General features: G+C 47.6%; 1 protein-coding gene across 2 annotated transcripts in view; it reads right to left on the bottom strand.

Moving 5' to 3' along the window:
- plod2 (procollagen-lysine, 2-oxoglutarate 5-dioxygenase 2) overlaps window positions 1-22,481 on the bottom strand; it is a 30,390-nt gene extending 7,909 nt beyond the window's left edge. For both annotated transcript variants that reach the window (XM_049025662.1, XM_049025669.1), the window contains exons 1-8: window positions 22,015-22,481; window positions 7,033-7,124; window positions 6,818-6,954; window positions 5,318-5,481; window positions 2,909-3,021; window positions 2,742-2,805; window positions 2,528-2,625; window positions 707-808 (exon numbers count right to left, since the gene is read on the bottom strand). In XM_049025662.1, coding sequence (XP_048881619.1) covers window positions 707-808; window positions 2,528-2,625; window positions 2,742-2,805; window positions 2,909-3,021; window positions 5,318-5,481; window positions 6,818-6,954; window positions 7,033-7,124; window positions 22,015-22,111 — 867 coding nt within the window. In that variant the 5' untranslated portion in view covers window positions 22,112-22,481. The remainder of the gene's footprint in view (window positions 1-706; window positions 809-2,527; window positions 2,626-2,741; window positions 2,806-2,908; window positions 3,022-5,317; window positions 5,482-6,817; window positions 6,955-7,032; window positions 7,125-22,014) is intronic.
- Window positions 22,482-27,379: the final 4,898 nt, after the last annotated feature.

Here is a 27,379-nt window from a genome sequence, read left to right as displayed (position 1 = left end):
GTGCATGTGAAAATTCCTCTCCCCTAGGTGAGAAAATGTAGCACCCCTGACATACATATTTAAGTTTTCAGCACACGTTGTAAAGGTTTTACGCGCCCTGCCCAGACTGCTATTTGCCACTCTGACACATGACCGCTGCGGTTTCAGTGGGGGGAGCAGAGTAGGGTGGAGCAGGAGCAGGGGTTAGTGTGGGAGAGAGGCCCCAAGCCTTGGCTGAACCGCCTCAGGCGACCGCTGAGACTGCCCGAACAAAAATGACCACCGAAAAGCGACAGCCCTTAAGTGAGATGCTGGGAAAGCCAAAGCCGTTGCTGAGCCCGCCGCCTCGCCCGGCCGGTTCCCAGGCCTTGTATGCCAGTTTAATGAAGGTCTCCGTCTGCCTCCGGATCTCGCTTGTTGTTCTTGGATGCGAGATGTGCTGGGCCAGAGGGTCGTGTCCCAAACCTCGACGAGATCAAGGCAGGGGCTGTGGATTTGGCTCAGTGGGTAAGCATACCGCGTCTGTGATTGGAAGGTTACTGGTTCAACTCCCAGGTCTGGCAGAGTGATGCCGCCATGAAGCCCCTGAACAAGCCCCTTAACTCTCAATTATTCCAGAGACTGACTGACCCTGCTTTCTCAAAAAAGCATAAAAACTGCTAAATAAACGTAAATACGCAAAAATAAACAGCGACCTCGGGGATCGTGGCCAGTGCCCCGAACTCACCTCGACTTTGGATAGGTCCACAGTGTCCCGATCACAGACGGCACAGCCATGCTCGTAGCTCCAGGCATTGGGGACATAGTTACCCAAGTAGTTCAGGTAAATCTGCAGAGCAGATGGGGGAAGTGGAGACAGCAGTGAGCTTTCATCACATTTTAAAAGTTCTATCCTGCAGAGCTTCCTGTGCGGGATCACAGGAAGCCGCCACTGCCGCACTACCACGGATACTCGCGACCGCAGGAAGCCTGGTGTGTTGGGTGTGCCGGCTCTCCGAGGGCCCAGCCAGCATGGGGACCCACATCGCGGACTAACGCGCAGCAAGGGATCCGGCATGGAAAGCCGGCTGGCTGCCGTGGTGACGGACACCTGCTTTTCATTAGAGGGAGCCGGAGACGTCAGAGGGAATCCCTCCATGCAAGCGGCGTGGAAACAGTTTCCAGATGTTGCACTGACAATGAGACCCCACTTCCCTGGCCGACACGCGTCCCAGGGTGACCTGCAGTAGCTACACCGCTAATGCTGTCCTGACCGTCATGAGTCCCAAGGCAGTTATGCCACTAACGAGGCTCCACCAGGCCTGGGAGAGATGATGTATGACATCAGAGATGAGGAAGTGGGTACCTGTTACAGCCTGATCTAACCTTGCTCCAGTACGTAAGCAGGATTCCCTTCAGACAGACACATCTGCTAATGGGACCTAATGGGAACGGAAATATTCCAGACTGTCACACACCTTCTAGAAACTGGCGGAAAAAACAAACCCCGCCCCCCCCCCCATTACCACCTGGCATTAATACTGAAAAATGAACAATTCAATACTCGCCGGCATGTCCATCACCCCCCATAGAGAACTCATTATCGCACACAGTGGGTCACAGGGCTGTGACGTGCCGTGCTGCTGTGTGACAGTGAAAGTGACCATGTTTAGAAATCTAGTTCCTAGTTCCTGGGCTGTCTGGACCGGGAACTTTTGTAGCTCCGGGCTACTTTCATACCACACAACAAGAACTGGGACCTTTATGCTAAATAAGCATGACAGATGCAATAAGCTTGTAGCATAATTTCATACAAAACTATACCTCCACCCCAAAAATGGAGGAACAAATCATTTTGTTAGTTAGTTATTTGTTAGTTATTGGGAGGATCAATCAGCCTTATATTTATACAACCAACAACATGTTTATAATAATTTTTTTAATCTGACCAGCAGAATGATCTTTCATTTTCCATAGAATAAAAAACAATTTAATGTTATCTTGCTAATAGGCGCTGGCAAGTTTCACAACCGGCACCGGTGATATTACTCAAAAGTATATTAGTTATGGATCAAATTTTCTGACACAGAAATATGGAGATGCAAGCAAAAAGGTATTCATGGATACATTAAATGCAACTGAGGTGCAAAATTCCATGCGCTTAATATTTGCTCTGCAAATATTTTTCTGCACTTCCATGTAACTTTCAAGTTAGCAGCAGTGCTTGTGGTCAACCAATCATCAAGCTGTAAGTGCCTCCCCAGGAGTTTGTGTATGGATGAAAAGTACCTAGTCTGGATTAGGGACTAAAAAAGGGTTCCAGAACTGCCTCCCAGGAACTACAATTGTACTAAATTCCTGCAGTGTAAACGCGACAAAAATTCCTGGTCCGGGAAAAAGGTTCTGATCCCTGTGGTGTGAAAGCATCCAGTAACTTGTCCCTGCTGAGTAGCCCTCCTCTGCTGACTGACCAGCAGAATTCAGTCACAGTCAGTCATTCTCAGTCCCTCTTTGATTCCCTTTGTTTTTATCTAACATCCAGTAACTTGTCCCCCCCCCAGCCTTTCACCTTGCTGTTGCCATTGCCATGGACGACCACGGGCAGCGTATCGTAGGCCGTGTTCCTCACTCGCACCCGTTCGGTGGCGAACTTCAGTAGAACCTCGTCTGAAAGGGGAGGAAGGTAGGGAGAAGGTGGGGGGTGTGATTCTGGCCAGCATGGTCTTTACGGGTCACTTGACCCCAGTACCATTTTGGGGAGGGAGGGGGCTCATTTTGCTCACCAATAGCACCATTCAGATTCTGGAAAATCTGGCACTTGTGATCCAGTGTGATATTCAGACGTTCCTAAACACATAAAAGCTTTAGTGTGAAACATCTCCAGGTCAGCTGGACCCTCCACCCTCGGCACGAGCGAAGGGGGGGGGGGGGTCATGGCTATCACACTCACCCTTTGCAGCGGGTCCAGGTATATTTTGGTATAAAACAGCTGATCATCGTCATTGTCATTTAGGTCCCATTGCTGCAGTATTTTGTGGACATTGGGGGCATAACCAATGATTCCTGTGAAGGCAACCAGATAAAAGCAGGCTTTAGAGGTGCAGGAACAGGACCAGCAGAGCCAGAAAGGTGCTTGTAGCCCAGATGAGCGCACTGCTAGTTTCATCTAGAATATTCACCCATTTGGGGTGATGCTCTGATATAACATTATTCTTACACCCAAGTAGTTCAATACCCATCCAAACTGGGAATTGTGGCGAGTAACTAAGATAAACAAGTAGAGTCCAAATGGGAAATACTCTCTAACCAAGAAACCACCGCTAAGAGGCATATGATAGAGGGTGGTGAGCTGTCACTCCAGGAAAGCCTAAATCTTTTGGGCTGGCTTGGGTCGCCATGGCGGCCACTGTTTTCCCCGTTCTCCCTCTTCAGGAAGCCAACCGCAGGAGAAGATTGTAGGATTGCACTCGCTGGCTGGTCTCGGCTACGTTTCGGGTAGCCTTATTAAGCAGACCTCAGACATCTTTATGCCAGAGGCTGAAGATGGATATTGCTTAAGTGAAATGGAATGTCGGAAGAAGGATTGAAAAAAATCCAAATTACCATGGACGATATTGCAGGTTTTAAAGGGTTATCATTAGACACAGACAAACTGAGGAAGGCAGCTCTTTGAAGCAGAGGTGGAGACCCCAAAAGCGAATGCTAAAGGAGGCCTCACAGATGCTAAAAAGGTTTAGGCTCACTAAAACGCTAGGTTAGCCTCTCATTAACATACCGGTCCCTGGGTAGCGTAACGACGCACACTTTGCCGTTAAATATGGTGAGAGGCAAAGGGGGTTCCCCCTGGCTGTTAGTCCTCCATCGTTTAATTTGTAAGTGGATGACTGGTTGTTTCATAAAAATGATGCTAAAAATGCTATTGGTGCAACGCAAAAGAGAAGTGAAAAGCCTGTCAAATTTGATGGGATATTTCAATTTAACAGGGCGTGAAAATACTTCAAAGCCAATGGGGAGAGCATATTGCGTAAGTGTTGTTTAAATGACACGTCTGGGCACAGTCTGCCCATCAGCCAGATGCTAAAAGGCAAGGGCAGCGCATAGCCATCATGCTAATTATCCTTTAGCATAAGCATGAAGAAATCTTCAAGCTGAATGTCATCCCTTTGCCAGCATTTGCCCTCCCAAAATACAAACGCTTCACCCCAGTAAGTCCTACAGGTGTACGGTTGAAAGGATTGCCCTGTTCTGTTCTGTATATGTGAATTAATACATGGATAATTTACTCATAAAAAGTATGAAATCAGAATTTTGATACAGCTCCAATTTTTTATAAGAACTACAAGCCCTCTCTGAAAGGATGAGAAGTGATTTTATTTTTAATAAACAGTTTTTCTGTGCCAAAATCAAGATATGAAGAATTCAGCCATATGGTTCTAATCTTGTGGTTGTTGTTGGTTTTAAATAAATCCAGCTGCCCCCCCAGGACAGTGCTGTTGTCTTAGCGTGTGCCAGTGTGTCCAAGTAACCCGCTATCCCCCAGCCAAATGAAACAGCTAACAGCTCTCACGGTGGCACTGATGGGATTCAGTCACACCCGGGCCTACAGGATGCTCTCCCGGCGCATTAGTGACGCCTGTGTCCCTGGCGCTGAGGGGATTCAGTCACACCCGGGCCTACAGGCCATTCTCACAGTGCATTATCTGTGCCAATGTTCCTGGGGCTGATGAGACATGAACCCGGTCATACTTGGGTCAGAGGGCTGCTCTCGTGGTCAAAGCAGTAATTCAGCAGTAAAAATGACAATCAGGACCATAAGTGCATGATTTGGGAGGCAGCGGTTGCGCTTGGAGGAACATGGGGGCTGGTCGGAAATAACCGCCCTGAGGGGATTTATTAAGACGGGGGGGGAGGGGAAGCTGGGCCCCAGAAAGACATCCGTGAATGCAGCATTCAGCTCTTCTCAGGGATGAATGGGCCTCTATCCAGCCTGGGCCGCAGGAAATGCTGCTGTTTGAACAGCCGGCTGCTTACGTATACACCGAGCTAGACACGCATGCAGGGAATCACGTCCTCCTTCTAGAAGGTTCTTGTAACCTTAGGCTCCTTTAATCACACTTAGGGGGAGCAGATTAATGGTAGGGCTGGGAATTCCACCACTGCAACCTCTAGCTGAACTGGGACCTCATCTGGGGTGGGGGTCTCAGGAAGCACCCTGTGGGGTGGGCAGATCATACACACAGAAAGGGCAGGGCATGCCTCTTGTACCCGAGAGATGGAGTCAGATGGTTGCATCAGAGTAAATGAGCTGTGTCTAGGTGGGATTGGGGGGGATGGGCCAGACAGGGACAGTGACACTCACCCCCTGAGTTGAGGAAGCGCTTGCCAGTGCGTACTGACGGGTACTTCTCCGCGAGCCTTCGATCCGGCCAAATGAGGCCATCAGCAGCAAACATCACCTTGTGGTTGCTTTGTCTGAACTTCCTCAGCAGCTCCTCTGGTCCACCAGCGAAGATCACGTCATAGCTGGGGGGGGGGGGCACACCCTGAGCTTAGATTCCACACCAAATCCTGGACCTGAGTTAGACACTGACCCCCCCCCCCCCTTCCCCACCATGGACAGCCACGGTCACAGGCCAAAGTCCATGAAAGCACATCAACATGTTTACAACGGACATGTAGCCTGCAGTTGTCAAACACACGCAGGGTTCGCCAATAACGTGCTACCCTATTTCCGGGACTCTCATGGGGTCAGAGAGCGCCCCCCCAGCCTGAGAGTTGGGGGCGAGTACACATCTGGCATGTTGTTACACACACATCTGTCCTCTATAACGACCAGAGAACAGCTAGTTAATCCTGACAGGAGCTGGGGGGGGTCAGTGAGCAAACACACAAGGTCAGGGGTCAAACAGGCGCAATTTGTTTAAGATTACAAAGATAAACGTACAAACGACCATGCAGTGTGAAAAGCATGGTATGCTGTAACACCTTCCTGACCTGGGAAGTCTACTCGGCCGATAAAAATAGACATCCTGCAATTTGCCCAGAATAACCACTTAAAAATTAAGAAAAAAACTCACATTTAGGTCTGATTACCTAAAGCAGCAGAAACAGTAATATCTGGAAACACCCAGACTGTCAGTGTTACACACACTGCTCAGCACTTGCACACTGCTGAGCACTTGCACACTGCTCAGCACTTGCACACTGCTCAGCACTTGCACCCTGCTCAGCACTTCATATTATTGTGTCTTTTAATCGGTTCTGTACTCAAAGCAGCTCATATCAGCATTTCATATCAACTCCCATTTCACAGCCACTAAGAGGAATCTTTTAACAAAGCTGAGGGATGTTCAAATGCACAGACTGCAATGCCACGGATTCAATTCATACCTAAGATTTCACTAACTGAAAATTAAACCCGATTTGAACAAAGGAGTCTCTTATTCAGGGGATCACCAGGCAGAGGCAGACGGACATGCAGACAGGCAGATCTTTCTAGCGACTTCTGAAGTCACGTATCACGGATATTAAGAAATGGGATGAGGCAGAAAGGAACATGTATTGATCATCCATGACTGAGCACAGAGAACAGCTCAGTGCTTTTATTGCAGCCATGCAAAGATAGAGATCGCGGTGTTCTCAGAAGCCAGACATGGGAAATTCTGTTTTGGCATTTCAGTGAAACAGTGCAATGTTTTAGTGACTTCTTTCAGACAGCCAGGAATGTGGTCTTAATGGACTCATAATGACTGCGTTTTACCCACTCATACCTCTGGATGCACACAGCAGCACCCATTCAGGATATAAGACAGGTGTAGCAGCACCCACCGCGGCCAGCCCGGACACACGCACGCCCTACCTGTCCACTGACAGAATCACCAGGTCCTCCTGATCCGCCAGTAACTCCATAGCCTCCTTCAGGAGCCGCACCTTCTGCCCCCCACCGAGACCGCTCCCCACGTCACCGCCTCGCCACTCCTCACCCATCCCCAGCACCTGCCAGGGAAAGAGGCCCGTCAGTCCAAGGGTCAGTGGAGCCCCCTGAATGGGCTCTCTGCCATCCCCCCCCCATACCTTCACAGTGTAGTTGAAGTAGCTGGCAGACTGCATGAAGCGCAGGAAGCCATCGGTCTCACGGGTGGCGACAGTGAGCAGCAGCAGCCTGCCTGAAAGAGAGGAGCGACTTTGTGATCAGGCAGGACAATGGCCACCTAAGACTGCATTCCAAGACTGCTAAGAAATAAATCAACGAAATGGAAAAAAATTAATGAGGCTTTAATATGAATTTTTTTCATACCCCATTTTGTTCTCCTTTATTTAGAGACTTATACACACATATATACAGACGAGAGTGAACCCTGGGGTCAGGCCAGTGTAACATTTTATGGGGGTTAGTCAACAGGCCCATCGGAGTTTTGCCATCATTGCCAAGCACATGATTCAAACTGGCAACCTTCTGATCACAAACACAGAGCCACACGTTGCCCCCCCCAAGAAGGTTAGGGCAGTAGAGGTCTCTTACCATCCACTAACTCAGAAGCTCATTTCTATACAAGCAGAGAGTGCACATCTTGACCTCTGAGATGGTCCACAGCGTACAGAAGATGCGCATCAGATTACATCACAAACAGAAGATTACAGAAGAATGAGAAAACAAGCCCAGAAGGTTGTGTCAGACTTAGGGGGAGTGGGGTGCCTGGCCTGGAAGCAGGCCAGGAGAAACCCTCAGCACACAGATGCACGTTGGAGGTTAGAAGGATCTGTACACGTTTCAGCAACTTCTCGGGTTTCTCACGCGGCTGTGACATTTCCGCAGCGGCCCAGAAGAGGCCGAGGCAGCCGGGAAGCGTGTGAAAACAAACCAGAGACGGGGGCTAAAGGTGGGAGGCAGGAGGCGCCGTTTACCGAACAGCCCCAGAGAAATGTTAAGCAAACGCAGCCACCCCCACCCCAAACCAAATAACAGCAACCCTAACCAATGTCTCCCCCAGTCAAATGCTGGGGCCCCAAACCAAATGCCCCCCGCCACACCTTCATTACTCTCAGTCGCATCCCAATTACACGTAGCCACACCTCCATCATGTAGCCATATCTCTGTTACGCAGCCATATCTCCATCACATGTGGCCACACCTGTCACATAGCCATGCCTCCATCACACGTGGCCACGCCTCCAACAAACATGGCCACACCTGTCACATAGCCACGCCTCCATCACACGCGGTCACGCCTCCCATCACACGCGGCCACACCTCCATCATGTAATTGTAGGGCAGTAGCTCTAATGTACCGTTAACTAAGAGGCGTCATGGTACTACTTACTTTGGCCATTATCCATCTATATGTTCGCTTCGGGACACCGTAATCCTTACGCGGGTTTCGAGTGGATGGCATTTTTTTTCTTTAGTTTGCTCTCGCTACCCCGAAAGGTAAGCAGTGCTAATGGCCGCTCTCCTTTTACATTAAAATATCAGAGCTAAGATTGCCCACCCATCCAATTTTTTAATATATTCTGTAAATGTGAGGTTCAGATGCAGACCGTGTGGTTTGGAGTATTAAGTTTGATGTTTTGGTACTGAATTATGCAGGCTATGTGCGGCTAACGAGTTATCATTTCAGTTAGTAAAATATCACGATATAAAGGCATGTAAGGGGTGATGTAATTAAAAATACTGTATTTATGTTTTTTATTTTTAATTTTGAAGTGGAAATTGTACGTTTTGTTTACTTGAGCTTGCTCTCGCCACCCCGAAAGATTGGAGCGGCAGGCGGTGAGAGAGACGGAGCAAATCTGTGTCCGAATTTAAATAATGCGCGTCAGTCTCAACCACAATCCCGAACCTGCGTGACTGGTGTTGTTCTGCTCCTGCCCAACTCCCCTCGATCCACCTCACATAATCTCATTGTACATGTGTATAGTGACAATAAAAGGCATTCATTCATTCACACACAAACACAACGCAGACCACTGAGGCGCGGACCGAAGGCAGGCGGAGAGACGCAACGCGGCGGGAGGGTTACATAACCATACCTGTTATGCAGCCACACCTCCATCGCACGCAGCCACACCTCCATCGCATATGGTTCGTATATTATATAAAAAGGTCTTGATAGGAAAACACAATGTAATTTGACGTGCAAAGTGTACTGTGCAGTTTGTTTAGAAATGAATAATAAATAGATTTTTGTTATTGTTCAGGCTAGCAGACTGTTATGGGTTGAGGTTGGGGATGGAGAACATTATTTGTGAACTTTGACATTTGCGGGGATCTTCTTTCCCCTAACCCTCATGGATGTGATGGAACATCTTATGATTACACAGCGCTGGATGCTGACTGACACCACACAAAGAGGAACGTAAGGCTCAGTCAGAGCCATTACAAAGTTCACACCGAATCGCACCGAGTCCCTGCCTCATCCCTGCTTCATCCCTGAAACACGTCTGAATGCAGCACGAGCCGAATTACTGTCCCAGGAGTGGATGCCTCTACTGTGGTGGGAAAAGCCCACATGCGGCTGGAGAGACACGGAACACGGAGCTTCCCGGAAACATCATAGAAACGTCAGCCAGTCAAAAAAGTCAGTCTGTAGGACACATGATACTGGGTACCATTAAAACTGAATGGGGAACCAAAATTTAGTAATTATTCCCCCATTTATTATACTGATAGTCCCTGCAGTAAATGCATGACCAGCAGAGTGGGGGGTGGACACACCTGCCCTATAGCCCAGATGACGTAAGGTTCCCGAAAACTGCTTCCCAAGGACACAGCATCCTGCCAGGTTCATGTTCCCCTTCTACCATGCTCTCATAAAGCCGCTCAGCTTGGAAAAATGCAGTTTCACCACAAGAATTTGCTGAGGAATGCAGCTGCACACTCCCTCCGTCCCCCAGCCAAGCCGAGGAGGGACGTGGGGGCCAGACTGTGCCCCGGCCAGCAGTCTCAGGTGAGAGCCACATCGCGGAGGACCATGTTTCTGCATCCATGGACATCTGGAGAAGCCATTCGCAGCTGATGACGGGAAACAGCTGCCTTGCCTGTAAGAGGAGCCGACTTACACATTTCCTTCATTTTCATTACAGCAGGATGCTGTGGGGGCAAAGATTACACATTGGTCATGTTGACACTACCTGTGGGCCTACAGGGCCAGAACAAAATCTGTGAAGAACAGAGGACTGTAGTTAATACTGCAGCACACTGTCAGAGACATCGCTCACAGTTCAGCATACAGCGCGCCATACTTTAAAAAAAATAACAGAACAAGCAGGGTTTATCATTTATTGAAAGGCCACTGGCAGCCTGAGATGATGTCACCCGCGGGGGTGATCACCCTCGGGACATTCCAGCAGCGTTTGGTGGAAGTCTGCCGTCCTTCAGAGTCTGTGGGGGGGGGGAATATGACAGCATCTTCCCTCATGAAGATAAGCCTCTACTACAAATCACCAGCAGTGGGACATAGAGAATTTTGGAGAAAATTCTCAGGAAAACTGCAGTTTCCAGGATTTTGGGGCTTCTGAGTAATCAGACTGCAATACAGAATAAACCACTTTGGAGGGGGGGGGAGGGGTTGTGAAAGTAACACATTCCTAACTGCACAGGGAGGAAGCTGCCCCACCACTCCAGACCAGAGGAGACTTTCCATGAACCCTGGAAATATGGCTAATTTGGGGGGGGGGCGCAGGGGGGAGGCAGTCATGTTTGCAGGATATGACATACTGAGAACCGGACCCGGGTGCGAGAGGGGAGTGGGGAGGAACCTGAGGTCGGAGTCTGACCGGCAGAAGATGCGTTATGTCAAACGTCCCCGCTGTTTCTTCACAGTAAGCCTGAAAAGGACGACCCCTCCCTGTGTGCTAGACAAGTATTAGATCACAGCTGTCTTTTTCCGTCACAGGGCATTAGAGACTGCGGCTTCCTGACTTAAAGCCATTACATAAACATGTTGGCTATTATTCGAAATAGAAAGTGTTTAAAAAGCCCCGAAAGCAGGGGGCAGCGTAGAGCTCCGTCCAGAGGAGCGTTTACACAGGACTGAAACTCCGGACGGCTCCCTATAAACAGTCTGCAGCTGGCCGTGATCCGGCACAGGCTGCTGCGCAACGTGTCCTAAGAAGGACTCGCGTGTCAGTGGGGATCCCTACCCCCCAGCCCACTGACAAAACCAGGCAGCACGGGAGAAGGTAAGTAAAGAGGTGATTCACACAGCAGCTCGATGTGTTGGTGCGGGGAGAGGACGTCCAGCGCCACAGAGCAGACACGTTTTATTTATTCATTTTATTTTATTTGTAGGTTAATAGGATAATTTCAGCAAAGTCTGCCCTCCTCACAATAAAAGCAGATTTCAGAGACCTGTGAGACTCGCATGTTCAGCAGAGCAGACCTACTTCAGTGGTAGCAAACTTCGCAGATTAGTCCATGCAGGCAGGCAGCCGGGGGACAGACGCCGACCCCCCCGCCCTCTCTACTCGTCCCGACAGTCTGGAAAATGTGAAGCTGCACTGCCCGCTGTGCCCCTGCCACACCCACATTTACAGGAAGCCCCGCCCCTATCCCAAAATCACACCACCAGCGGCCCAGTCCCACGTCCAAACTTGCCTCCTGCTGCCCACTAGCCAATGAAAATTGCAGAATTAAAATTCAAGTGCCTGAACGTGACCACGAGGTAGCCTGTCACCTGGGAAACGCAGAACCGAACCAGGGCCTGTCTGTACCTGCAAGCCTGCCATGTGGTTCTGTTTAGCCCCAGTAACCCAAATCCGGGGGGGGAAGTCTGCGAGAACATAGACATTATTTCAGCTACCCGCAGCTAAAATAGAAATTCTTTTCTTGTGGCAGTAAAAGCTTCCATGATGGGTAAAACACAGCGGCCCTGTCACACGGACTCGCCAGTGACATCAGCAGCATCTGTGTAGGCCATAAGGCCGGACAAGCGGCTTTCCAAGCCGGGCCGGCTAAGAATGGGTCCAAAGACGTGCCGCGGGCATGTCGGCTGACCTCCACAGCGGAAACGAACCGAAGAGATTCATGAGGTCAACGTCACCATCTTTAAATAACCGTCAGAGGGCCAGACTCCCCCGACATGCAGAGCCTCACTCAGGGGGGTTATAAAAGCCCTGTAACCCCCTCCCGTCCCAGCCAGTAGTGAGCTTAATCCCCTTTCCGGCTTGCATTTCAGCCTGCGTAGCTCCTTGCCTATTCAGTGTGAGTAACTCTATACAGCCCACTGGGGGGGGGGGGGGGGGAGCACCAGAGAAAGGTGTGTAACCAGGATGGACAGCAACCCCCCCCCACCAAATCCAATTTTTTTATTATTCTTTCTGTTCTTCAAGCACGAAGCGGCACATTGCTTAATTCCAGGCTGGCCCACAGTGTGCAATCACTGGCTGGCCGGCAGGGTGGCCGCAACATCGGAGTGAAGAAACGATCACGTGGCATTCTAATTACGGAGGCCAAACGGGCACAGAAACGGCCGTAGCTCATACATCCAATTACGCGACAGATGCGGGCATTAGCAAGGGACCGGGGTGGGAGCAAGACCATGCAAGATGGGGGCATCAAAATTCAACACAGGCTTCAGACAGGGACCTGTGCAGTGCAGAGGGGACCAGCCAGAATGAAAGCTCTACACCAGTGTCCCCAGAGAATGTTCTGGAAAGACATGCTCCTGCTGTTAACAGGTACTGAAAAATGGTCTTGAAACATAAAGAACACTACAGTGCTCACATATGTTCAAGGACAACCCATGAATTTTATGACATCCATCTAGCCATTAATCTCCCAGGCAGTGAAAACAGTCACTTTAGTTACCACTGACACTTCTAATAAAAGTCAGTCATGCAGTTGTGGTTTGCACAGATGTGATTTTAGCATAAAACTAATCTGCTACTTTATTAACGGTTGACAATAATAGCCGTAATTAAGTCATTAAGGTCCCAGGCCAAGGGCGGTGGACGCTGTGCAAATAAAGACCTTTAGAAACCCTCAGTTGATCATACATCAGCATCAGGCAGCTGCCAAGAACATGCAGGGCTAAATCCGTGGCCATAAATACCAGAGTTATAGACTAATGGAAGCTGACACCAACATTCAGCGCAAGAGGGGATCGATGCACTGCTCATATCGCTGCTTAATTGTTCCACTGAGCTTTTAAAATACAAACGTTGCCATATATGCAGATCTTGTGCATATCAGGTAGTCAGGTAGCCTATTTAAACCCACCACTAACACAAAAGTAGCTATAATCACATGCGTATCATGTATGGATTATAAGCAGCATCAGACCCAGTCGCACATTGTTACTGGGAGTCGTGGTTTTTCCATTGCAGCTCTAAGTTGCTCTGCATTGATGTAGCTATTTGGACGTCACACGGCCCTCCATTTAAAGTGCACCCTCCAAACAGAGATCAGGATATGTAAGAATGAACATTCCTAATATTGTAATGGCATAAGAGTACAGTAGTTTTGGTTTAATGTTGTAAAACAAATGATAGGCCTTTTACCTAAGAATGTCCACACACCCCCCCCCACAACAATACACTAAATAAACCTGTGATTCTGCCTCACATCATAAATCATACTTTAAAAACTCCCTGATTAGTACTTTGCTGGCTTAAGTGTTTTAACAATAAATATCTAGCACAAGCAAACAGGGGCACAATGGAAATGCGGCGTCTCATGTAACTCGCACACATGGCCGAGCTCTTTAATTCACACCAGCCGATAAAGGGATATCATCATCTTAATGAACCTTAGTGGGACGGCCGTCTGAAACCCTAACCCACGCTCTGCGTGAGGGATCTCGCAGACATGCCCCTAATCCCAAATCTGGTAATTTCATCTGGAAATATGTGAACGGAGGCATGACACGAGGCACCGTAGCCTGGCTGGTTCATCTCGGCAGTGGGACAAGCAGTCAGAACAAGTTTGCTGGTCATGAAATCTCACAGCAAAACAGAGACAGATCAGAGGACCTGGAAGTTATACATACATAACGTGTCATATAGAGCAACACCGATGCAACAGAAACAAACAAATAAACTGATCATTTATATAAAATAATCTAATAGCATCTTACGATCTGTTGCAAACGAGGGGCTAAATTAAGGTTTACATTGTAGAAAAGATTATATATTTATTCATTGACTGTGGAAGCAATCTGAACAGTGCAACATACACAGGGCCGACACACTGAACAGTGTAACATACACAGAACCACAAACACTGGCATCCCACAGGGTTGTGTCCTCAGCCCCATCCTCTACACCCTGTTCACCCACAACTGTCGCCTCCCACAAAGACAACATCATGCTGAAGTTCGCGGATGACACCGCAGTGATCGGTCACATCACTGGAGGGGACGAAGCGGCCTACAGGAGAGAGGTGGCCGGTCTGGTGTCATGGTGTGAGGACAAAAACCTCACCCACAAGGAGATGATAGTGGACATGAGGAAGAGGAGGAGGCCTCATCAGCCACTGTTCATTCGGGAGCTTGAAGTAGAGAGGGTGAGCAGCTTTAAGTACCTGGGCGTCCACATCAGTGAGGACCTCACCTGGGCACTGAACACCACACAGCTGGTCAAGAAGGCTCAACAGCGGCTGTACTTCCTGAGGAGGCCGAGGAAGTTCGGTATGTCAACCAAGATCCTCAGCAACTTCTACAGCTGCATTGTGGAGAACACATTCAACAACTGCATCACCGCCTGCAGAGTGGTGAAGACTGCGGAGATCATCCGGACTCCGCTGTCCTCTTTGCAGAGCAGCTACCACCGCAGAGTCCAGAGGAGAGCTGCCTCCCTCCTCAAAGACCCCACACACCCCCACCACGGACTGTTCACACTTCTGCCCTCAGGACAGAGGTACAGAAGTGTGAAATCTAGAACCTCCCGACTTAAGGAGTCTGATGGCAGTGGGGAAGTTAACAGCTGACAGGAGTATGAATAATGGACATCATCACCTACCTCATACTGTAATTTTTGCACATTAAGCTCTTTTGCACATTACACTTCAAAGTATTTATTTTCTATTTTTCCTATTATATTGTACCTCAGCATTTCGTGTGGACAGTAAAGAAAGAATTTCATTGCACAGAGAAATGCACTTTTCAACTGTACATATCACAATAAACGCTTTGAATCTTGAATGGTTAGTGTAACATACATGGGGCAGACAAACTACACAGGGTGGGACCATAACTTTTTTCAGGAACCAGAACCTTTTTCTGCATTCAGTGTTGGGGCTCCGGAGCCTATCTGGACCCCCCTGCCTTGGAGGGAGTTCCATTACCCTTGTTAAGTCCCTACTCCAGACTAAGTACTTTTAGAAGAGGAGTACCTCGTCCTGAATGACAAAGGACTTTACTGGCTGCGACAGCCCAAAGTAAAAGCAGATCCAGCAGCTCGGGCTTTAGCCAACCGGAGCATTTTAGAAGAAATGTCCCTACCCAGTGACACGCGCCAAGCGGAAGAAGGCTTATAGGAGTGGCAGCTGAAGCAATAATGCGGCAGGTGGACAGCGACAGCAGGCTACCCTATGGTCAGCGGTCCGGGCTTCCAAAAGGACCCCAGAGCTCACTGAAAGGTGGGGGAAGGAGAGAAAAGTAGAGACCCGCTGGGGATCTTCCTAGGGGCTACCCTGATCTCTGCTGCTTCCCCTGCCAGGTGTCGAGAGACACCCCTCCCAATTCTGGATAGCAGTGTTCAGCCCTGCCATCATCACCGCCGCTTCACACAAGCGGGTGCCCGACGCCTGCATTGCTGCATCACTTTCCAGCGCCGGCAGCTCGCCCCTTTTTAGGGACACGCCTAGGGGCGTGGTCGGTTGGGGATGCTATCCCGCGGGTCCCCAAGTTCTTTAAACGGGCGACACCAACTGCCAAGGCGCAAACCCCTGCTCCACCCTCCATGATTCCCGAACCCCCAGAGGTTCCTGCTCCACCCGTTCCTGAGATGCCTGCTTCACCTGTCCCTGCTCTGCCCATTCCGGAGGCTCCTGCTCCACCTGTCCTTAAGCCCACAGAGGTTCCTTCTCCCGAACCTCCACCTCCAGTCCCCCCACCCCCTGATCCTGACCCTCTGGCTCCAGTTCCCCTGGCTCCTGACCCTGCTCCCACAACACCAGCTCCCATGACCCCAATCCCTGTCCCCGAGGAGGTCCCGGACTGTCCAACCACCACTCCTTTCCCCTTGGGGGAGGAGGAGCTCGAATGGGACCCTTCTGGGATTTCCCTGGTGGCCCCATTGGACCCCTCTGGGGGAGTGACTCCTCCACCAACGCCACAGCACGGCAGATCCAGGCCGGGTCCCCACCTTTCGGTCTCCCAGAAAGGGAGAGGACACCTACGCTGGGGTTGTGTCCCGCCCGCCTGCCCTACCCCTGGTTTGCCTTCAGTCCCCCAGGCTCCTGATTGGCGATCACCTGCGGGTCCTCCGGCTTCGGCTCGGCGGTAGCCTGCGTTCCCCCTACCTACAGCTCAAGGATCACCTTCAGTCCCGCCTGCGGTGCCTCGTCGGCCGGCTACGGTCCACCCTCTGCTGCCTTGTTAATCACCTGCGGGTTTCCCCGCTCCGACTTGTCGCCTACGCCTTTGTTGGCTGTAGCAGTGCCTTCACCTGCGACGGCTTCTGCTCCCTCCTTCCCTCTGCCAGTCTCCCCTTCAGCTCCCTCCTCGCCTCCTTTGCCAGTCCCCCCACCTTCCTCCTTGCCACCTCCGATGTTCCTTCCTGCTCCCACTTCCCACTCGCCGAGGATCCCTCCGGCTCCAATCTCATGGTCGCCTGCTGCCCCTGCGGCTTCCACCTCTCGCCCGCTAGGGTTCCCTCGGGCTCCCCATTGTCCCCCATCCTTTACATTCCAGGCCTCCTATGTCTGCTTCTTGTCTTTCTGTTTCTCCTGGTAACGCCTAGTCCCTTCGTTCCTCCCATTGGTGTTACCCCTGTGGTGTCTCCTTTCTTAATGCCCCTGTGCCTGTTCATCTTCCCTCTGGTTTGTCAGTGGTTGTCCCGCTTGTTGTCCCTGTGCCTGTTCTCTGTGTTGGTCCTGTTCCCGGTACCCCGTTGAAGTTTTTGGTTGTTTCCCCAAGTCCTGTGCGGTTCCCGGTCTCGTCTCTGGCTCCCCTTGGGGCGTTCCCAGAGTGTTCGCCTTTGGGGGGGTTCTGTCATGCCCTGCTCATCCGATCCTCCTGTGTGCCACGCCCCCTCGTTAACCTCATGTGGAATCCCCACGTTTACCAGCTGTTTCATGTTATTTCCAATTAGTCCTGTGTATTTCAGTCCGTATTCGAGCATGTTTCCCTAGATCCATCATTGAAGTATCACTGTGTAGTGCTGCCTGTTTTGCCTGTTCCATGTCCCAGCTCCTATTTCCCGTTAAATCCCGTTTTCCCAGATATATCATGTTCTTCTCCTGCTTCCCCGTTTCATGCACCGTGCTTGGTCACAACATTAAGTATCGACGACAGATGGAATTATTTGTATATAACAAATGCATTCAATGCAGCAAATGAATACATTGTTTGCGTCTCCATATTTCTACATCAGGAAATTTGACTGATAGCCATCCATCCATCTCCTGTAACTGCTTATCCTATCCTAATATTATCGATCTATCACGGTAGCAATTATTTAAATCATGCTAGTTAAGGAAACATATTGTTACTAAGCTAAATATGGTAATAATCAATAAAACATGTATCCATGGAACTAAGTATAAGGCTGTAGTCAATAAAACATGTCGCTATTCAGCTGAATAAACGTGAATGGTGTAATAAAACGTCAGTAATACTATCAAGCTTTTTTATAATAAATAAATAAAAAGAGCACTAGTATGGTAAAATATAAAGTATTCTGACGTACAATAACTGTGAGGAGCAACACCATGTGTGGCGCTAAAGCTAGAAAGGTGTTGGCAGCAGATCGCCGACAGCAAAAATGCGAACCTCGGCAAGCCAAATTGCCTTATTAGCATTAGGCTTATTCATTAAAATTTAATTCTTACTAGTAAAAATAACACTCTTTGAATTCAAGATATGTACAGTGGAATTTTTACTAGCAAGAATTGTATTTTTATTAGTAAAAAATATTATAGAGCTCTATAATTCACGTTTTACTAGTCATATATTCCCATTGACTTCCATTGTATTTTGCTTCTCATATCCTAAATAAAATTTTTACTGGTAAAAAGTGTTATTGTGGAGATCTATAATTCAATTTTTACTAGTAAGAACTCCTATTGTCAAAATCTGTAATTATATTTTGACTAGTAAAAATTCCAGATTTTTACTAGTAAAAAAAAATCATTACATTGTAGAGATCTGAAATTACGCATATCCAATATGTCAATTCTATATCTCTAAAATTATACGTTGTAGAGGCGTCATGACAAACCCCAATTAGAATATTTAAAAAGTCTTAATATTACAGTCATGGTTATGGTGAACATTCCTGTCATCCACCAGGCATTTAGAAGCAATAGTGCAGCACTGAAGGCATCATACATCATAAATCAGTCTCCACATTAACAAGAATAAGACGCCCCATTTCATTGGAGAGGAGCTCATGAAACCCTATATTAATGACGTGTGTCTCTCCGTCTTGGGTGAGGAGGCAGCAGAAGAAGTTGAGTTTGTTCCACTTTCCAACTGCACTGTTGCAAAGAGGATCATGGCGATGGACATTCACAGTTGTGTAAGAGTGCAGATCTTACAGCACAAAAAAATTGCACTTCAAGCAGATGAACCTGTTGATATTGTGGAGATACCTCAGTTGATTGCCTATGTAAGATACATTAATGGTAATGATATCAAGGAAGAATTCCCCTTCTGTGAACAGCTGCATACCACGACAAAGAGAGAGGACATTTTCAGGGTGGTGGGCTGTCAATAACCTGCGCATCCAGTCCTCGTCTGTCACGTCCAGCCCGTCCCATCCTCGTGTTTGCCACGCCCCCTCGTCATCCACGTGTGCCTTCTCGATTGTGCCCAGCTGTTGGGGGTCCATCATTCTGTGACGATCGCCGTGAACGAGCAGGCAGGAGGCGGCGAAGGATGAGGCAGGCAGGCGGAATACCAGACAACGGGGTTTATTCGGGGAGACAGGGCAGACTACGACACGCATCAGTAAACATCAATGACGGACACCCAACAGAGGAAGACATGGACTGATATACATGAGACAGGTCGAAATAGCAGGGAACAGCTGGGCACAATCGGGAGGCACACGTGGATAATGAGGGGGCGTGGCACAAGCGAGGATTGAAGGGGCGGGGCGTGACACGGACACTAACTGAAAAAAGTTTAAACTGGAATGGGTAAATTGCATTGGTATTTATACTGATGGGGCAAGAAGTATGACTGAGAATAAGTCTGGTTTTGTAGCTCATGTTCATAGAATGGCTCCCAATGTGAAGCTCATCCACTGCATCATACACAGGGAGACACTGGCCAACAAAGCACTGTAGTATGACTTAGGAGAGGTTTTTTTAATGTATTGGTGAGGGTAGTAAATTTGATTAAGATTAGACCTCTTCAATCAAGACTCTTCAGAGAATTATGCAGGGAGATGGGGCTGAACATGAGCACCTGCTCTTTCACTGTGAGGTTAGGTGGTTGTCCAGGGTAGAGTTCTGGAAAGGCTTTGGGAGCTTAAGGAGGGGGTCTTCGTGTATCTCCACAATGAAGATCCTGAACTTGCCAAGAATTTCCAAGATGAAACGGCTTGAAAACATTTGCCTACCTCATGGACATTCAACAAGCTCAACTCACTGAACACAGTCCTTCAATGGAAAGAAAACAGCATCCTAGAGCTTGAGGAGGCACTGCAGGGCATCACAGCAGGCCTAGGCCTGTGGCAGTCCCAGGTACCTTTCAGAAGATAGGCGCTTGCCTCTGTGAAGCAGGTCATAGCTGAGCACTTGGCTAGGCTACAAGAACATTTTCAGCACTACTTCCCTGACTCACAGGAATCTAAAATCTTGCAGTGAGTAAGGTTTCCATTACAAGTTGTCCCATCATCAGACCTGAGTGAAAGTCAGACTGAGTTGGAGTCACTGGTTACACTGCAACCAATGGCAGGAAGATACTTTTTGAGACAACCACACTCTCACAGTTTTGGGTTGCTCATTTGCAGCAGGCGGAGTTTTCCTGTTTGGCTGGCAAAGCCATAGATGTACTGATTCAGTTTGGTACAACATACCTCTGTGAATCTAGATTTCCTGCCCTGGTATATTTGAAAAACAAATGCAGAAACAGGCTAAATGCTGAGCATGACCTCAGGATTGCACTTTCTAACATCCAGAATAGAGCTGCTTGTGGAAAGCTTTAACCAGCCACATACTTCCCATTAAATCTTCTTACAAAACTAGAAAAGTTCAAAAGCTGGTAGAGAAAAATATAACGAACTGTAGGTTTTATAGTAGAGGTATGGTGGAGAAAGGCAAGGGGTGTGTGCTGATTACAGCATGTGGCCACCCCCACCACAGGGATGAGAACAACCATGCAGCAGGTGATACCAGAGCACCACATTACTCTGGTGGCTCGAGCGCCAATCCTGCCACCTACCTCCAAATTTTCCCCGTAAGTTGGAAGACCTGCTTGCCAGGCTGGATGTAAATTAACATCATACTCAGGACAAAGCAATTTCAGGTTAAGGGCTTTGCTCAAGGGCCCAACCGAGTAGGATCACTCCTGACATTCATGGGATTTAAACCAGCAACCTTCAGATTTCTAGTAGAGATTCCTAGCCACAGAACCACCACTCCAACCACAAGGGAGGTGAGGAAACATACAGAAGGTTCAATGTTGTGTCTTGAATAAAAAATTAATCTACATTTTTGTGTCAGATGTTCCATTGTGTCCATTTTATTTTATGAGATGAGAGAATGGTTTGTAGAGGGCTGCACTGTCATGAACAGTAATACAAATTATAATATTAAAACTTTTTTTAAAAGAAAAACATTTATTAGAGAATAAATATTGTTTGTATACTTCAAATTTAGTTTTTTTTGTGTGTTTTCCATCTTTTCATATTGTTAATGTTTAATGGCATTTCATTATATATATTTTAGGTTTGGGTCCCAGGCAGATGATAAATATCTCAGTTTTGGGTTGCCAGGTAAAAAAGTTTGGGAACCCCAGGTTTAGAGACGTATTGTGCAATGTTATCTTTGGGGCAAAAAAGGGCAATACTATAAGAGAGTGTAATTGTTACATTGTACAACCATTCAATACAGTGGGCATTATGAATATTATGAAAGGGATCATATTTATATGTACATATTGCAGGAGTGCAACAGAATCTGTGCAATAAGGAAGAAAGTTCAGACATACACAGGGCCAACACACTACACAGTGAACTAATGAGGGGCTGACACTATATGATGCAACAAATGTGGGGCTGACAAACCACACAGTGTAACATACAAGGAGCCGACACACTACACCGTTTAACACACACGTGTTGTACAGTGTAACAAACGCTGGGCTGACTAACGCGAAGAACTGCAAAAATCACTCCTTACTTTTTAAGTTAATCAAGCACAGAGAGGATTAAAACTGCGGGTTTAATATTTTAAGAATATGCTACATACCCTTAAAACGTACCCGACATTTTGTTGTTCCGCAATTATTTATACGTCTATATGTTTGCTTATTTTTTACTTAGTACATTTTACATATTTCTTCAGCATCTGTTTTATATTTAATATATTTCTCGTTTTTGTTTATTTGTATTGCCGGGATGTTTAAACTGTACACATCATGCCACCACCTGCACTAAAATAATTTGTAGTTTACTTTTTTTTACCTGGCGAATAATATTACTCCTAAAATGCGTTGGTGTCCCGGGATAACGATATGTAACATTTTCAGAGAATTAGCCTATAGCCTAATATTACTCCTCAAATGCATTGGTGTCCGAAGATAACGATGTATAACATTAGCAGGGTATTATAATATTATTCATCAAATTCAATGGTCTTCAGAGATGCGCTACATAAAAGTTACAGTGCAGCAGATAATTCGGGGCATCTTGACCGACATTAAAGCCACGCGGCTCCCTCCTTACCTGGATCTCCGCTCCGGTCAGAGGACTGAGCGGCGCTTGTTAAAAAGCCCAGTGAGAAAAGCCAGAGACACAAGACCTGGGGGTACTCCATCGCCATGTTCACTGTCAGTAGGCTTTCAGGGGTCTCTCCACCTTTACTAACCCTAACCCTAATCCGAAGCAAGTCCACCTAGACAGCCCTGAAACCGGTACGTCCTGCACTTTCAAAATTATCCCGATTTCTAGCTTTAGAATAAAAAGCCCCTGTCCGGTTTCTTGCCCGGGGAGAAAGTCTTCCGAGCGACCTTGATGAGAGCGCCACGCAGCGGGCTGCCTCCGGGGACGCTATAAATACTGCGGTCCCGACCCGGCTGGGGCGCAGGGCGGGGCTGATTAATTACGGCGAAAAGCCGGAGCCGAATCGGACTGTCCGTGACCAATCGCTCCGAGCCGATCGGAGGTGTGATTGTCCGGCAGCAGCTGCGTGTGATCCCCGCCCCCGCCGTCCAGTCCGTTACCCCCAGCTAATTCCACCCCACCCCCCAGAGCCGGGACCCACCCCCAGAGATGGATTCTTATCCCGGACTCCCTGCTCCGCTGGGAGGTCGCCAATGTCCCCTTGTTTATTTTGCGTTTTAAATAATACGTTCAATTGAATTTCTTTGGCTATAGTGGTACGTTAGTAAGTAAATTTAACATGCTTGACAATAATGATCTTTCGGATTCGGATAGTTATAAAGGTTTATATAATGTATTCATGATGAAAAAAATGTCATTTTCGTAGTCTTTTTACAGTAGTTGCAGAGGTATCGTTGTCAGATTTTTAAATTTGATTTTCACTCCTTTCTGGCCGCTTTATGAGTTTTACCAAACAGGTGTAGCCTTGAAAACGAAGCCATGCCGCCTGTTCATCATGAGAATACTGTACTTCGTTTTTCTCCAGCAAAACTGAAAGCAGATGATTTACATCTCCTTCGGGATGTCGCTATTTCACATACACAGATGATAAAGAAAAGGAAAGCCTGCACTTTAGTTGACCGTAAGAGTTTTTTCCGTCCTAAGATAAACATTCTTTTCTGAGATTGAAACTTTAAGTTGTTCCCTGCCTTGCGCCCGTGGCTTTCAGTATAGGCTTCGGACAAGCATAAGACAAGGGTAGCCTATAAAAAATGGATGGCTGGAAATCAAGTGCCACGGAGAGACGCGTAAATTGTGGGGAACACCGAGTTCTGGGTCAAAATGAGCCTACGAGTACGTTTCCGGTTTCGGAAGAACAGAATCGATAAAATGGTTTATCCAGGAAAAATTAATGAAAAGATTTATGGGGAAGTTCAATTGTGCAAAAGTAGTGCGACCTGGAAATAATGGTTTAACTGAATTTCTGAAAACCTAAAAACAGCACAGTTCATTTTAATGGGGGAAAAAAACAAAATAAAAAACACAGAAAGTACTTACCCTGCTGGAAAAATACCACTTAAATTAACACGGTCGCTTTAGTAAGTGTTTTATGGACGGGCCAAACCATCATTTGGAACATGCTAATGAAAAAAACAAATATTAACCCATCAGCCATTATTTGTAAAGTATATTGCCTTTAAATTTCTAGCATATATAACTTGCCTCTTCCGTAATTAATAACTGGCTGGCTAATAAATGTAACATTATTTTTTGCTTTATTTAGATCTTTCAACATTTTGTGTAATCTTTTTTTGTGTTGTTTCCTTAAAAGTTACATGCATCCGTTTAAAGGCACTCGATGTGTGATACAGCTAGTAGAGGAATCTTCTATAACAGCATCTGCGTGAACTGTGGTGATGCCATGCGGGGGTGTTGTCTTATGGGATGGCTTTAATGATGCCACTTGGAAAACTAGAAAATTGATGAACGGATTCACCTCCCATCAATAGTTGTAGCAAAATGCAGATTCATTGGACCGCAGACAGAGCTTCTCCTGTCAGCAGAAAGAGGAGATGAAGTTCTCAGGAGAGACAGCACTGCACAGTGGAGGTCTGGGGGATGCTGTGCAAAACAGCCCCCGTTTAATCCACCAAAGGCGGCTGGTTTGTGCACCACACAAACGTGTTTCCTTAGAACTATTCCAGCAAATTTTGGCATTGGTTTGAAGTACTGGGATCAAACTCTGAGCTGGAACATCTTGCACTGGGACTCAAGCAATACTTACAATGATACTCATACGGACACATGCACTGGCATTTATACTTACAGAATACTCATACTAGCACACATACTCATACTGATATACTGACAATACTCATACTCACACTTGTAGTCACATGAATACTCAGTGATTTAACTGTCCAAACATGTCACTTTCATTACATGTACAGTAAAACCAAAACACACAGATGTACACTTTAAACTTTAATTTCCTCTTTATAGCCCCAGGAGGACATAAATATTAAAGCATCACCTTGTAATATGAAAAAGACACTGGGGACAATTTGGCGTGTAACTGTAACAGAGGCATGGCGACACAGAGCTGTTACACCCACACAGGGAGCAGCAGTACGGCTTGTGTTTCTTGGCCCCCGTTTTACTGTTTCAAGACTGGCATCTTCAAACTCTGCTCCTCACTGTCGCAGACAGAGAAAATCCATCACCTCGACGTCTTAATTCACGAGCCAAGAACATCTCCTTTGTGGAAGATCTTTGCAAGATGTGACCAGATGGCAACATATCCACTGCGGGGGAAGCTTGTGGGAATGACACACTCATACAATGATGTACTCTCACCTCATCGTGACACATGTGATTTACGTACAGCTGTGTGAAACTGTTCTGCGATCCGCCTCAGAAATGCAGCGGCAGCACAGCTGAGCAGCGGACAGGAATTAAGCTGCACTTTATGTTGCAGATCTGCACTTTATGACATCGTTACGTCTCTGTGTAATAGTACATGTTGCCGGCGGCTTCTATACAACCTCAGAGCTGGCAGTGTCTCTGGCTGCCCTCGGAGAAGCCCGAGTGGCTGATGTGAGACCGTACCCTCAATCCACTCCCCAGGTGAGACGGCAGAGAGACACAGGGGGTGAGTGTAAGAGTGGGGCCGTTAACCAGCTAGCTTTGGGTATGAGCTGAACCTGGACAATCGGAAACGTTTTCCAATGTTGGGTGGATTTTTCTGAAGCCCTTTTGCATGTTGCATAAATATTGCCACTTGGAGAGCAGAACTGATCTTAAGAGTCACCTACCTTATAAATGTATGAGCTTGGTCTTTTTCTGTTATGCAGGCCAGAACGTGGCTTCGGGCAAATCTCTGTGACACAATGAGGTGCTGACCTGGAGGTCCAGGCTGCCATGGCTGTCAACGTGGTGCCTCCAGACAAACCAGTGTTCAGTTCTCCAGTTGCAATGGTGAGTCACGCTTCCAGGATGCCAGGCCTGCCTAACCCCAATTGAGACTCCACCATAATTGCCATAATTGCCTCCCCAAAATAGTTTTTTTAAGCATCCTTTAATCATCAAGCTAAAGTTTAATTACTGGCCTGAACTGATGCAGAACATTCTTCTTCCATTCTTTCCTTGATAATCCATCATTTTTTTAAGCCACACCCACGTTTAACTCCACCCCCAATTTCAACGGGTCACTTCTCAACGTCCAATGCGGTGCAGTTGATAATTTCCAGTGTAGAGGCAAAGTACTTCCAGGAATTTCATTCACTTTTTGCTCTGCGTCAGTGCCTTGGGATACCGGCTTCACACAGCCTCAATGAAATTCTACTTTAATGTCTGATTCATGCTGACAGATCCTGGATGTCGACAGCCCAGAGCTTAAGGCAAAACTTAACCAGACTTTAGAGAGCTCACTGAGACTCCCCTGCTAACAGAAGATAAAATATATAAAACAAAATCACAAACGATCTTCCGCCAGCGATCAGGAGGGCCAAGTCTGAAATCACAGGCTGGAAAAGCACCCTTTTATACCCTCGCCATCGTAACAGCTAGATCTGCCCCCCCTGCAAGGAATGTGCTTTGCAAACAAGACAATGGCAGTCACTTACATGCTCCGTAACAGTAGGGCTTGCGGCCTAGATGTAAACAGGGACAGAGAATACGATCCCCCACTCGGCAGGCTTGGTGAAGGACTCTGAAAGGCAGCGAGGAGCGAGTCCATTCTCAGGCTCCTAGCTCTGCCTGGATCCCCATTTCCAGTGTGTTTTCTTACTTTCGTTTACACAGATGTTTGCAGGGCCCTTGATTTGCATAGTGAGTATTTAACATCAGCACAGGAAATTCCAGATGGCTGCAGCCCTGTACATCACCTCATATATTACCGGTCATCGCAAACAGCTCAGGGTGGTGACAGGCGACACCATCCATGTGCTGATGCCGTTTCTAACTGCACATTTACATTTTATATACTTAGATGATGCTTTTATCCAAAGCAACATACTTTTGTTTTTTGAGGAAAGTGGGGACAGCCCGTCCCTGGAGCAATTAGGGTTGAGTCTTGGTCAAGGGCCCAATGGTGAAATCACTCTGCCTATCCTGGGACTTGAACCAACGACCTTCCGACCACAATAACCCACTGAGCCACACACCATGCCCCTGTATGTACCTTAAAATCTAGCAAACACTTTTACATCATAGCACTCTCCGAAACTTCACTCTTCACCCATACACAACGGGACACGCCACAGAAGAATCCCAGCTTAAGCAGCTGTTTCATACCTGGGTGACAAACCCACACTCTCTTAGCAAAAGCTCCCCGCTGCACGAAATCGGGGTCTGACTGGGACGCTGTTTACTGGCACCATTGCTGGGCTCCTGCTCAAGACAGTCACCTAGGAGATGGGCAGGAGAGCGTGGATAAATCCCCAGTCTGCTGTGATGTTAGTGCTTGCAGTCATGCTCTGTTTACACAGTGAGGACAGTCCAGTGTGAAATGCTGGGATAATATAAATAAAGGATTCACAGGACCCCAAGCCCCTGCACCACTGTGCTGGCGGGGAGGGGGGAGGAATTTGAACACATCCAGTCTTTGTAGAACCAGGGTTGTCAGACGCTCGGTTTCCGTAGCCAAACCCGCATGGACTGGCTTGAGAGACTGACCCCCCCCCCACACACACATTTCATCCCCCATTCATCTTCTGATTGGATCCCCAGCAGACACCCAGTTCATTAATGACCTTTGGGGGAGGCAGTAAAGGCTGATTTGTACTTCTGCATCTAATCACTATAAGTGTGTCGTAGCCATGTATCCCACGCTTAGCCCGACATGCACCCCTAAGGAAACGTAACTACATACAATGCAGAGCACAGGAACTCTGATTGGCCCGCTGGGTAGCATTCTTTTTTTTTTTTTATGGGAGCGAAGAAAGCGTAAATCCCTCGTGTGCTTATATCGCTGACTGAAACTGAAGCT

Source organism: Brienomyrus brachyistius, chromosome 1, assembly GCF_023856365.1.
Source record: "Brienomyrus brachyistius isolate T26 chromosome 1, BBRACH_0.4, whole genome shotgun sequence".
Classification (NCBI taxonomy): Eukaryota; Metazoa; Chordata; class Actinopteri; order Osteoglossiformes; family Mormyridae; genus Brienomyrus; species Brienomyrus brachyistius.
This window is presented reverse-complemented; position numbering and strand designations above follow the sequence as displayed.